The following is a 14,853-nucleotide window of genomic DNA, read 5'->3' on the forward strand; positions in this document are numbered from 1 at the left end:
GTACCAGATTTCGAATTTCCAGTTTTAACAGATTATAAACAGTTTTAGCGCTGTAATGAAAACCAGTATACCGTCTCTTTGATTTCTTACGTCGTTAAGAGATAAGACATCACCTGAATATACAGGGTGATTAGTTATAAGTGTGAAAGCCTTAGAGATGTGAAGATACAGTACATTCGTCAGGAAAATACTTTAAACCTTTTACCTACGATCAGTAAGAAATGTCACATCAATTTGTTTTCTTTTGGAATACGACAGGGCAATTACTTTTGGCAGTAAAAAGTCAGCAAGGACTGATGTGAATAATAATTCATTTTATTATGTAGCAATCTGAATTTTGAACGGCTTGTCTTTTTAACGTTATTTCTTATTTCTGAAATTCTTAATTTAATAAGGTATACCATACATACAATACAAAGCTTTACATTGAGTTCTTTATATATAATATAACCTCCACATTTTTTGTACAAAAAGTAGTTACCTAAAATTATTTCCTAAATAAATCGTTGTCATAATTTTAACTTCATTTTTACAACTTCAAAATTAAGAACAACGTAAGATTTTTACAAGAATAGCAAACGTGATTTCTGGCAACAGATATAATAAGAAAAGTAGAAATTTTATGATGTTATTAAAAATTGGCAGAGTACATAAAAATCCGAAGGTTGCCTGCCAAAAATCTTTCACTTCAGGTTACTTATTCGGAAAATTTTATATTTTGGACGCCATCCAATTTTCAAATAAATTAGAACCATATTCTACATTTCCCTATACGTCTACTAAAGAAATAAGTAAATCGTGTTCTGTACAGTTTTGCGCAAAAATTACGTAATAGTTATAGTAGAAATTATTTGTCAAATATTTTTTTGTATCTAATATTTATTTGATCACTTTCCGACATCGATAATCTCACGACCCAATAAGGATCAAGAGAAAGTAGCCAAATTATATTAAAAGACAAGCATTATTTACCATTAAAGTCTTCGCGATGTTTTAAAATGTATAACAGCGCACCATATCTTCAAAATATTGGCTTTAAAATTGGTAAAGTATATCAACAAGTAAAACACATTAAAGCGCCCGCCATAACACGATTGGCAAAAATAAACACTTTTACTAAATAATAACAATCCGTAAGTATTCCAAGACTGTTATTATATCTTCTATCAAAATATTTTCATTACAGAAATAATATTTATATGAAAAGTCACATATATAATTAAAGTTATGTTATTAATTGAACACTTAGTCATATAGCAACAAATCGATTATGACAACGTGTACAAGCAAGCTACGAAAAAGATAGCTATCAGCTATAAAATAACTATTGCATACGTACGTTATTTCTAATTGCATCCTAACTCGGTGAATTTATATGATGATGATGTAAGCCAAAGCTATTGAACTATATCTATACTATATAGCTATTGTTAAAACCTCTAGCATTTTTCTTAACCCGATTATCGCAGCTCTTCGCCGTCTCGGGTATCGGCATCGGTATCGGTTTGCTAAACGTATATCTAATGGCAGCCCAAACAAGGGTCTGATCTTGGGGGTCCTTGGTTTAGGTCATCTGTGTATAGTCGACCTAAGTGACCACAAGCTTGAAAGCCGAACTTCACTTTGTCCAAATCCAGTGGAACATTTATTTTACTGGCCATGCTGAAAATCTAAATATATCCCTTTAACCTGTACTAATGTTAAGGCAAACCGATTTTTGCGCTCAAACTCGTTGCTATAATATAAACGCTATAAACGCTAAATGGGTAATAGCATTTGTTAAAGACTTAAATAGCATTTTTGAGATGTTAACATACCTGTGTTGTATTAAACCTGCGACTGCCCGAGCGACTGAGAGTACCCCCCCTCACGTTACTGTCCGACAGCTCCACGACGACGCCGTCAGCCGCGCGGCGCCGAGACAGCTCGCTGAGTTCCGCGATCGGTTGCACCTGGTTTTTAGAATCGTTAGTCATAGTTAATCACTGAACACGATTAGAGATACTGTTAAAATTTACCCCTCTAAGTACAATGCTTGCTCACACAATTTTTTAGAAACGCAGAATAAATAGTAAAGTAAAACGTAAACTCTACAAAATAGACAACCAATTATTGTTTTTGGGCGAATTAATTCTGTTCGCGCTGGTGTCGCTGGTGCTTAAATGTCTTCGTCGTAACTACACTCGAAGGAGCCCTTTGGAAACTTAGCTCTTTATATCATTAATTGCAACGTGCAATTACACCACCACGAAGCGTTAAAGTCGCTTAGACGGAAGTTCCAAAGAGTGACTGGACATAGATCCACTGTTAGTGTTATTGTATGAATAACGTAAAAAATTAACAGACTCGAACTAAAAGGCAGTTAATTAAAGCTAAATAGCCTTAATACATTATTTTTCACTACGCGATAAGATAGGTTGAAAGTAGGTCGTTCACTTGATGGTAAGTGGTACGTCTCGCCCATAACAATGCGGTGCTATTCTGTTTTAAAAAACATAACATTCTAAAAAGAACTATATCGTATGCAGGGGAATAAATAAAGATACACAACGCTCTGGCTCTGACCACCTAGTCAAAGGCAACAGAAACCTACGTGAGTAATCCTGGGCGCAGAGCTTGCTTGAAAAAACCTACAAAGGTCCACTACTTCATAATTTTTCTATGCTTCCTTTTGCAACAAAGATGAAGTCGCAGAGAGGGAGAGTAATTTAGATATTACGATAAATTGTTATCCTTACCCCTAGCGATCTAATTCACATATGTAGTGGCCGTGAAGCATCCTTCTGCCATTATGGTTGTAACATCAACTCGCCCTTTAAAAGCCCCAAGCTTATAAGTATAAAGGTTTCGTAGCTAGCCTCTTTAACCTCGTTAGGTTTAAAGACTTGACTCAAAAATGTTACACGTGGCTTTGTTGTTTAACAACGAAGAAAGTATTACATCGTATTATTTTTAGTAGATGTAATTCCTCATTTCTCATCCTCCTCGAGGGCAAGTATGCAAAGACAGTTGCCTGACAAAAAATGAAAAAAAAGCCATGATCGCATTTCGATCGCATTTTCAGTCCAGTGTGCACGGGCATCTATAAATATAGCAACTCATCTAGTTTGCAGCGCTAAACCACGCATTAAATTAAGTGGATGCATTTGTTGCTTTTGATGTGTCGTCATTAACGTATGACAGTCCTGGAGGACACGTTTTTCAATGTTCAAGGGAACGAATAGATTCTTTGAAGCTCACACATAAAAGTATCAGATTTAATGCATGATTAACAAAGAAATATTACAATTATAACATAAAGAACAAATAGATACTACGACACGAAAACTTTCATAGTATTTACATCTTTATTTCTTCTCTAATCCTACATCTAGATCGGCCAGTAAAAATTAATCGTTAACGAAAAACAAATAAATTAGTAATAATAATAATGTGTAATTAATTTTATATGCTGCAGCTAGAATTCTGAACAAAATAAAATTCTAAATTACATCTTATTTATCTATTGATTATAAGCAGATTTAATGATATTCTTCCCATATGCCCAGAAAGGAATTTCAAAATTAAATGTTTTATGATAAATTTCAGAAAATAAATAAAAAAAGGCATAAACAGTTACAGTAAAATAATTACAAAAAACTACTCGTGCATAATAAATATATTCCTTTAATATAGTTATTACATTATAATTAAAGCAAGTTCAAATTTGATAACTCACCTTAATTGTCACCGAATCTTGGCTCCCTTTTATTAAATCAATTACTTCTTCCCTACTTTTCCCTTCCACATTAACTCCATTAACTTCAATAAGCCTGTCGCCCGGAAGTAGACCGGTCTCACTCGCTCCAGGGTAAGAACCCGGCTCGGCCAGGATCACAGCTTTATGCGTCAATTTGGATATCATGATAATATTACCGTTACATTTACTATCACCGTTGGCTAACCCGTTTTCCTCGTGACCGGTCAATTCTTTAAGGTCACCAATAAAAACTCTCTCTTGCACCATTGCGCGGCGAAGGCTAAAACCGAAATCGTTCCGAGGTGCCTTTTGCCTTTGGATCGTCAGTGTTCTTGGCTTGGGCAGTTGTAAGGGTTTTAGCGCGGGGAGTGGCAAGTAGACATCGTCAAACGTACTCGTCCGAGACCACCTGTGGAAGCCCTGCGATTCGCCTACAGGCGATGTTGAAAATGGCGGGGTAGCAAATGATGAATTCGTAGTCGTATCGGTTAAAGAATCGGCGCTCGGCGACGTCGATGTCACCCCGAGGTAGTTATTACCGTTCGTCTTTGGTACCTCGTCAACATCTTGAGTAGTTATAGAAGGGTTTGCGTTATTTTTGTAGTTTTTAAATTGAGTTTCAACTGGGCTATGTATTACTTTTTTGGTGAAATTTTGTAATTGTTGCATATCATCGCTGGACGAGGTGCTCTTGGACGGCGGGATCCCATAGGAAATAACTTCATTTTGTTGAGTGTTTCGGGCCACAACATTGGAATCTTGACCATTAATGTAGTCGACAGTGTCGGTGTTATGGACGCTGTTTTCTTGGGAATTGGAACTAGTGTTACTAAGGCGAGGTCCTTTAAGTATTCCTCTCTTCGGTGGGCGCGGTGGTATTGGAGGTAGATTTTGCGCTTGTCGCGGGCTGTTGTTAGCATTATTCGGATTATTTAAAGAATTCAAGGACGTCTCTGAACTATCCGATTGTAGAACACCTTCTTTTTTGTTCCAATTATTAGGCGGGGTAGGGTATCCGGGAGAGAGATGGTTATTTTCATCGCTCAGATTGGAATTAGATCCCGACGTAGATATAATCGGGAAACTGGAGTAATTTGAATCTTGCTCGAGGTGGGCGAAAAGCGAGGCCGTGTAATCAGCCGTGATGCCGGAGGGCAATTTTTCCTTCTCCTTGCGCCTGCCTCGTAATTTCAGTGATCGTCGAACCTGTAAACAAAAACGTAATGTTGAAACGAATTTGTACTTATAGTATAATTTTGAGGTCACGGTTGAGTGAGCATCCAGTCTATTTTATCTAAACTGCTCGGTAATTGTACGATAGTGGCCAATAGCAACTGCGGTGCCGATCACGATTTGTAAGCAATTATTTATCTAGTTATAAATGATCGCTTCAGTAAACACATGATAAATATCTGATATAAGGTAACTTGACAGACCTCTGAAGTTCTCTGAGAAGTCATTTCAGATTCTAAAAGTTGATTTTGATTGTAACGGCTTTATTTCAACTTTCATTTTCATATTGAAAACAAAACGACATAACCGTAATGAAAACGTGCGATGAGACTCATGTTCCTGCAATTGCAAAAACCGCATTCCACGCAAGCGTGCCACAGCGAAGAATCCGCTGACGCCAACGAAAGTGTAGGCACAAATTATTTAAAACAGGTTTCAGATTCGATCCCGCCCGTTGAGTAACACCAAGGTTTTTGTGCCGTTAACGTGCTTATTCTCATTCCGTTTCTTTAACAGCTTTGCTCATAGCAGAAAGAATTCCCTTTTGTAGTTACGACTGCAAATATCATTATTAAGACATTTCCGCTCACAACTGTAGTGAAGTTTAATGAAAATCATAAATAAAGTAATGTATACACTTTAACTACTGAACCTCATTTAATACTCGTGTTATTTTTAAGATTATTTTTTTATTTCACGTGTTAAGGCTTAGATTTGTGTCTGAGTGATTACAATTCAGCTATTTATATTTTTATCAACATTATAAAAACGTTATTATTTTGAGGTTATATTATCAAAAATAAATTTAGCTGAAGAAGTACAAAAAGGAACTAAAACAATCGGGCATTTGTCAAACTTCACAAGATCGAATTTATAGAAAGTTGCATTAATTTGCCTGCGACTGTTGATCGTACAATTTCTAAGAAAAGTGTCGAGAATTAATCGGAACGATGTATAATACGCTGAATGAAAGATAATTCTTCATTCACCGCAATGTTTACGCTCTGGTAATTAAGTAACAAAAGTTGGCAGTGAAAGGGGAACGACTAGGTACAGTTGGTTCCCATACTTCGTAGCCGTAGCCAGATGCTAAATAAACGATTTCAAATAAGATACAATTTGAGATCTAGCTCCGCGGGCACACTGAGGTTTTTTATGAAAACGTAAATAGATTTTAAATGAGACTTTTACCATCGTCTCATTTATTCGAAATCTATTTATTTTGTTTGAGAATTGCATTTTTATGGTTCAATTTCTATTTCAAACTATGAAAGTCACTTAAAATTCGTTCTGTTCAAATCATAGAAACTACAATCGTAGTTTTCTATTATAATTATACCTAACTTCTAGATTTTTATTATACATCAAGAAGTTAAAATTACATACACGCATGCCTTAATTTCTAAGTAAATTCACTGACAGAATAAATAATAGTAATAATGACCAATTATAATTATTATTATCCATATTTTTTAAATGTTATTTCTGTTATTACGATAAAACTATATAAAATTTTAAAACCAAAAAAATTATATATTGCAGTAAAATTTGCGACTTTGGTAAATGAGCTCTATTAGGTATGAATATATCTACAAACCATAAACTATATTATTCACATTATAGCACTTTCGTGGAAGCGTAATTATAAACTATAAGATAAAATTTCGATTTTCGATAAAAAATGTCAATACAACACAGCACCGCGCTAATTCATTCAAAAATGACCCTCGTCAACTGTACATGTATAACAATACTAATTACCAAATAAAATTTATTACACCGGACACTGCGGCTAATCAAACAAATACTAACAGTAAAGAGATAATAAAAAATCCAAAAAAAAAATACCAAAGCGTTGAAAGCTATTCCGATCGCTCGCACGGCCCTAGTAGAGTCTTTTTTCCAAGTATCCATCCCACGAGCACTAATAACACAGCTGAAGCGGCGTGGCCCAGTTCCGGGCCGCTCAGCTAGCTAACGCTAATTGGTCTCGCCTTCACAATTATCTCCAACTCATTGTACACCTATTTACAAACACTAATGGACAATAATATAAACAACAATCGATTAGATGCGTGACCGTACGGCCTGAATGACGCTTTCGGATGCAATATATAATTAGAAGCGATAGTACTGTATAATGCTATCTTAATATGACGATCAGGAACAATCTTTTTGACGTAATTTTAATAACAATAAAGCTCAATGTCGCCCAACGTGCCGCGATATCTCTACGAGATCGAATCAGGAATAAGAGGATTTATTGAATGTCGTAGCAGATGAGCGAGTTAAAGTAACAATAGACAGACCTTTGTGACCTAACAACTGCGCGCAGAACAGATTGCCACCGATGCCTTAAAGTTCAAAAGTGGAGACCGTGGATCGGCAAGCGCACCGTAGGTCCTCTGACCCCAAGGTATAAACACAACTTTTTTTAAAGACATCGGCAGGCGTTGGATTCAGGCCGCTTTCTATAGGTCCTATAGTAAAATTTGGAGGAGGCCTTAGTTCAGTTGTGGACAATCTACAGATAGAATGATACGCTAGAATTGAAGTAAGCATTGCTTCATAACCGCTGTTATATATCATAAAAATACATTTATAATATATATTTGTATATACGTTTATAATTAAAAAGCCTCTATAGCTATGAATAGCTCTTTCTTTAAATGTTGAGTCACCGGCTCACTGACATAACTTGAACCCATGCTGACTAACGAAACAAATATGTGGTGAAGAAGATCCTATATAAATTAATTTTAAGAACGAATCGCTTGGAGTCATCCGTGATTTGTTCATCAGGGTTAACATGACTTACATCTCCTACGTCATGCGCGGGTTACCCTAATGAGTTAATAATAAGAATAGATGTAAAGACGTCCCTACTTTCTCAGAAAAAAATAACTTGAAAATTATTTTAATATATTTTTCCCCGAAAATAATTATTGGGGGGTGAGTAATGTTTTACAATGGACAACAAGGTGGACAGACGTCCTTGTTAAGATCGTTGGAAGACACTGAATGTAAACTGCTTCCTGCCAGTCCTATTGGAAATTTCGGAGTGGCCTATGTCACGGAATGGATGTCTTTCGGCTGAATGATAACATGACGAAGATAAATGACCGAAATTGTAAGCCTTGGGGCTTAGAAACTTTATGGATCAATGATGGCACAAAATCGATATATAAATATAAAACTCAAGAACGTTTAGATATTTTTATGTAAATTTGAAAATCCTAAATCTACTACTCATTTATTGATCGTTAGGCAGAATGAAGTTCGTCGGGTCAACTCGTATATGTATAAAACCGTCTTGAAAAGGTAAACAATAAAATAAACAATGTTTACCTATATCGTTATCTTCCATTGGATGTGGGTGAAGTCGTAAAGGCGGAAAACCAAATGTCAGCTTAATAAACTGTGTCAGAACAACAAACAGGATATCGTATGTATAATGTATTATGTAGGCAATGATCAATTATTAATTGGTCAATAATAATAAGCGAAACATCTATAATTGTAATTATAATAATAAAGTTACGTCAACTTAATAACTACGACATAAAAATCTAATTTTGCGATAGAAAAATTAACTTTTTTAATGGGATAACAATTTACTGCAATACGTAAACAGTGGTGAAATAACTTTGAAATTATTTATTTTGAGTCTTAAGTTGACGACTTGATGCAATGCTCCAGTCAAAGTTAGCTCGATTTTAATTCAATATTTAAAAACTAACAAGCTAAGAAAACAGATATTAGTAATTTTAAAGACTTAAACAAATGTTATGTTTAAGTCTTAGGTTAGGTTATACAATATGGGTAACAATATGGTCAACAGTAGCTCGGCGGCAGAGGACTAACACATAGGATCGTAGATCGCGGGGTATAATTTTATGTAATTCACAATTTGTGTATGTACTATAAATAATTCCCACTGCTCACAAACAAGTTTCCAATAGATGGGCAACAGCATCTCTAGCGTACCATAATACCACACTGCGGTCCCCATCTCGCTTGCAAAGCATGGCGATTAAAATATCTCCAGTAACGACATAACAATATGGAGAAGGCTTTAATAAATTTCTAATTAATTAACTAACAAAAGCCTATTACGATCTTATACTAGTACTTGGTTGTGCAAATAAGTTCATCTTACTTGTCCATTTTTGTACCGTAATTGATTCGATACAAAAGTGTTTTACTTATTAATCAAAAACTAGAAATGTTTTCGGTTCTTATACTTCCGTAAGTTTTACATGAATATTTAAACAATATTTCGGACAGGTAAACGATACTTAAATTGTCAACCAAATTAATTTTAAACCTGTTCTTTAAAAAAATAAGACACTGTACACTGTTAGGTATTGCAGTGTAACGGTTCATAAGACTTAACGAAAGTCTCGGACGCCCAATCGTTAGTGGCACTTGGACATTTCATATTGGTAAACAAGTCAACAGCGCACTTGCGGTATTTTAATTACACAAAAATACTTTCAGACTTTGTCTTACTATTATTTATTTAAATCCTTTCCTGCATATTTATCTACTTTAAAATAAATCAGATGGTAAATTCAGAGTTCAACGATTAATTGAACACGAAAACGTATTGAATATATATTTTAATATTCAAGACATGTTTACTATTTTTTATATTTAGTTCATTTATTTATTTTATCATTTATTTTCAATTAACGTACCATACGTACACCCTATTCAAATATTAATGGTTTCAAAAATAACAATGTACATTTTTTTGTCACGTCTTCAAAATTCGGATTAAAACATTTAAATTATTTATTGTATACTATCTGTCCTTGCAGACATTGTACTGCCAGAAGTTGTTAGTCTGTCGCGTTCCAATAGAAAGAATAAACAAAAGTGCTTAGAAATAGGTGTTCAAGCTTTAAAGATTTTTGCTTTGTATCTACATTAGGATTTTTTGTCATAACAAAATAAAATAATGATGATCAGTAAATAGTCACTGTATTTGAATGTTTGAGTACATTACATGATATTAAAGATATACATATACTAAACTATCTCATACATTGTACTCGTTGACTACCCGCTACTTGTCCTTCTTATTTCTACACCATGGTTGTCTGTGAGAAATTGCCTAAAATGATAAGATCGATGATTGTACTTTCTCATGTTATTATAACTTTGTTTTACTTTCTGTTACTAAACTAAAAGCTAATTTACACTAACAATTTATTAACAAAAAAATTGTAATAAAATTCGAACTTAACGTATGTACCATATGTTTTTTGCGTCTTTCGATATCATTAGTTTGATGTGCACAGGAGGGGAAGTTAACGCTAACAACCAATAAAACAATGCGATAAAATCACGCGAGGATCATCAAGGGTTTAATCAATTACAAAGTCGATCACGTGCGCCACGCAACAGCCAGTTTGCCGTACTTTATCTGCCGTCATAAAAAGGAAGGCGGTTCACTTATTTTTTTCTTCAAAGTATGTGTGAACGGAAATCAATTAAAGTCAGATGAACTGCATGCAATAAAGATTATTGTACAACACGACGAGCAAAATCTAACGTGTGGTTCCAAGCAGAGTTTTGTACCATTAAACCATATATGAGCCGATCAGAAGCCAATAAATACAGTAAGTCCAAAACAGAAAAATTGAGAAAATTTATGTTTTTTGATACATCAATTTTTAAAATTCTTGGTTTATTTGTATAGTAAGAAAATTGTATTCTTTTTTCGAAGTGTATACTCTGCAAATAATGGATATATGTAAAGGTGTGTAAATAAAAGCGTAAGTATTTATTGAAATAATGAAAGAATCTTAAAAATTTTAGGACTGATACCTTTGGCAGCTGAAGAAGATAAAAAAATGTGTAAAAAATATTGATAAAAGGTGGACTTATTCACAATGGCTTATCGCCTACCTTCACTGATACACATTAGCATCGCCTTAATGATTAACTCTCAAAAATACCTCCGGTATTAGGTAATAAATTGATATAACAAGGGGGGTTGCCACGTTGTAGGATATGGAGCATATCACTCAACATCGAATTAATAACGGGCTCGCCATTTTATCCTTAAAAAAGTAACTACTACTTATTTATTTCATTAGGCAAATATTATACAATAATTTTCATTCGAAAGATTTCAACTAGACTAGTTTATGCGTTATGCGAATTTACACATTTTCCCAGTATGCCTTTATACACGTGAGACCATGATCTAGAGTTTCCCGGCAGGTCAAATAAGAAATACAACACCGTTCGGATCCAGCCACTGACCGTGACGTCCTACAAAATGGACCAACTCTTCCGACATTTCTTTAATATAATGCAATGCAAGGACTTTCGTGCGTATGTGTGAGTAAAAAATTATATTTTCCATTGATACTTTAAGTCCAGCCCTAGCAAGACATGAAGAGTAATTTAATTATTCTAATTAATATTTCTCGTAGACTGTTAGTGAAGGTTATGTTGTGCGATGAAAATAATCTTTTGCTTGAGATTGTTGATAAGTCGCGCAGTTGCTCTCTGAGCCGCTCCATAGGCAACAAATGGTCGCTTGAGCCTTAAGGTTTTAAAGTGAAGAAAACAGACTAAGCAGCTCAGCGTAGGAATCCTATCGGCACGGTGAACAGGCGACGTTGTTAAGATCATCGAAAGATGCTCGGTGCAGGCCGCTTCCAACTGGTCCTTTAGAGAATCTATAGGGGAGGTCTGAGTTCAGTAGAGGACATCCTATGGATGAAACAATTATGACGGTTATCAATTGATTTAGTTTTGGATTGTCAATACAAGTCTATGCAACATCGTAATCAAGGATGTGATTCTTCTCTGTGAATCACATAGTTCGATCACGATAAAAAAAGATGGCATTGGGTATTTTTCTTTGCAAGTAGTTAAAAAATGTTTAGGAACTTATAGCTCGTGATACAGCGAGGCGATATCAATATAACAAACATTAACTTTACTGATATAATTCCTGTTAATCTCAGCTGTTACGTTCCCGGCAGCTTGAGTCAAATGAAGTCTTCCCATTGAGCCAATAATAAGTAAAACAACTTTAAACTAGAACAAGGTAAAATTTACGCACTTTATGTCGCAGAAATTAACGTCGCTTAACGGTTCACGAACCCTTAGGAACTACCACTGGTAAATAATTAAAAATTATACATAAAATAGGTGTAAACTAAACATAACTTTTTAAATATGAATTTAGTTTATATACGTCTACAAGTGTTTTCCTAGTTATATTGTAATAAAGCAAAACAACAAAGATTATATATTCACCATCGTTTCAGCTACTGCTGGCTACTCTCCTCTTACCGTAGTTGTAAACTACTGGACAATGACCTCTCCATTTATCCACTCGGATTACCAATAAAACCAGTAGTATGCTCTGCATCTGCATGTCTGTCTACCTTATAAAGTGACGTCCACCTTAGAACCTTAAACCTCTAGCAGCCAATCAAATATGGCCAGGAAAGCGTATAATCTTGTGAAAATATCTCAAAGTATCGTCTTGGTTTAAATAACATCAAATCTGATCAGACAGTTTTGTTATTATCGGTCATGGTTACCCTAATTATCTCTTAAAGGGTTCGCGTCCTAAATGTCGGCCGACAAATGCGCTGCGTCCGGTGAAACCGGAGTGTGTTGTAACTAAACGTTTGAAACAATTAGGCGATCGGAAGTGGCGATACAACAATATGGCCCGTGCATCGAACTTATTTAAAAGGTCATATGAAATAGAGAGTGTGTGTATATATATTATATTTATAAAATACTAACTACCTCGATAAACTTCATATGTTACAACATATTCGCCTGTCACAGTCCAATACAAAAAATGAAAATGCATAACGTATTTCATGGGTCACTTTATTAAATGATTTAATGTCTTATTTAGATTAGATTATTCTGAACCGGAAACCGTATTCTTAATGGGAAAAAATAAGGTTAATTTTCATAATTTTTTCAAATTTTCCCCCTCGTAAACACTTTCTAATGCTTCAAGGTAAAAAAATAAACGTATTGGTCTAGTCGTTCTTGAGTTCTACGCTTGACAACATAATCAGTGAACCGTTTTTTTTATTTATATAGAATATTGATACACACGTTGCCCAGCTCAAACAAATAGTTTCAAAAGGAAGAAATTAAAATATTTTATACTTAGTATAAAATTAAATACCTTCGATGAAGTACACCTCTATTTTACGTATTTTCTTATTTAACAAATAATAAATTACTAATAGCGGATTATTAAATGCTGTAAATGTATTTGTTAAACAAAGAATTTCCTTCACATAACAGTATTTAGGTCAAACGTTTTAAGCTATTTCCCATGACTCGATGTTTTGGTCTGTTATAATAATTTGTTTATTTATAATAGTCGAACGAATGGATTATCATTTAATATGTGTTATTTAACTGAACGTTTTTGGATTACGCACAAATACATGTAGGATATCCTTAAACAAACGAAATTATCGGAACGAACCAAAGACAAAACATGCAATGGCCTCATTACATCATACAGGTCAATGCACGGACTTGATACAAATTAGCTCTTTTGTTATACTGCATACCAAAAGTAATGCAAGTGCTTTCGACCAATTGCTGTCAAAGCCAGTAAGGACATTACTAATTATATTTCGACCATATCTCAATATTATTAACTTTAATACTTTTCAACGTGTTTATCTGCTTATTTGAGGTAAGTCATCAATATATATATTTTTTTTAAATGAAATGATAAATTCAGAGTTCAACGGTTTATTGAATATGAAAACATATTGAACATATTATCTATTTTTATGCAGCATGAATGTTTCTAAATGTAAAATATTCAGATTGATAAAAGTATAGCTTATTTGCTTTCAATTAATGTAAGGTATACCCTATCCTTAATCCTAAAAATTAATGGTATCCGTAATAACAATGCATTTTCTTGTATTTCGCGTTTAAAAAATCGGATTATTACATTTAATTTAATTATTATATACTATCTATCACCGAAGAATGTACTGTCTGATGTTTTTGGCCTGTCGAATTCCATTAGAAAAATAAATATTAATAATAATATTTCAGATAGATTATCATATCTACAACCAATCACCTAGAACCTAAAAGGTTTCTTCCTATGTACCGACTCATCACGATATCTCTGGAACAACAACGTTTCGAAATTAAAAATTTGGTAAGAATATTTATTTTACCGAGTAGAGGTTAGCTAAGAAACCCATTTTACGAAATCCTACCCGCATTGGGAGGTTGAGGGGATTACTAATTTGGCAACTAGATAACAATATTTAATATTTGTCTCCATATTTTACACCACGGGAAGCGGAGGCGGGGTAGCTTATTTTATATTATATTCAAAACAGCAATCTCAAATAACATATTTAAGATTACAATAGAGCAAACGCTGTTTAATTTAAAAAAATATACATAACTCATGGTTTACAGTAAATCAATCATTTATACAAGTGTGTGCGAGGTAGTAGATATGTAAATAAGCGTATATTGGTATATGTATCTTACTATGTATTTATTTTCAGTGTTTTATTGTGAATACTTGTAAAAATCGTAATCGTCTTTCGCTATCGAAATAATAACAGTTTAAAAGAATACATTATTTATAAAAAAATATTATTATTTGTCCTTTATTTTTTGAACTGGTTAAGATCATCAGAAGTTCCTGGATGCAGGCTGTTTCGGACCGGTCCTGTGAGAAATCTGTGGACATCCTGTGGCGAAAGATATGATGTTGATAAATAAAAATTATTGCAAGTTAAGACTGTTTTTCTTTACGGCTATCCGTGTTTTACAGCAACACAAGACACAAAACACATAACAAAAAAACAACTTTTCATTGTTGAGATTTC

At 34.1% G+C, this 14,853-nt stretch overlaps 1 protein-coding gene across 1 annotated transcript in view; it reads right to left on the reverse strand.

Annotated features, from left to right (window-relative positions):
- The window catches only part of Mhcl (Myosin heavy chain-like), a 253,705-nt gene that overhangs the window by 192,171 nt on the left and 46,681 nt on the right, over window positions 1-14,853 (reverse strand). The window contains exons 3-4 of the mRNA XM_068767408.1: window positions 3,719-4,945; window positions 1,818-1,952 (exon numbers count right to left, since the gene is read on the reverse strand). Of these exons, the coding sequence (XP_068623509.1) occupies window positions 1,818-1,952; window positions 3,719-4,945 (1,362 nt within the window). The remainder of the gene's footprint in view (window positions 1-1,817; window positions 1,953-3,718; window positions 4,946-14,853) is intronic.

This window comes from Battus philenor, unplaced genomic scaffold (genome assembly GCF_028537555.1).
Source record: "Battus philenor isolate CCGP_79_NKW_IND1 unplaced genomic scaffold, ilBatPhil1.0.hap1 SCAF_23, whole genome shotgun sequence".
NCBI classification, from domain to species: Eukaryota; Metazoa; Arthropoda; class Insecta; order Lepidoptera; family Papilionidae; genus Battus; species Battus philenor.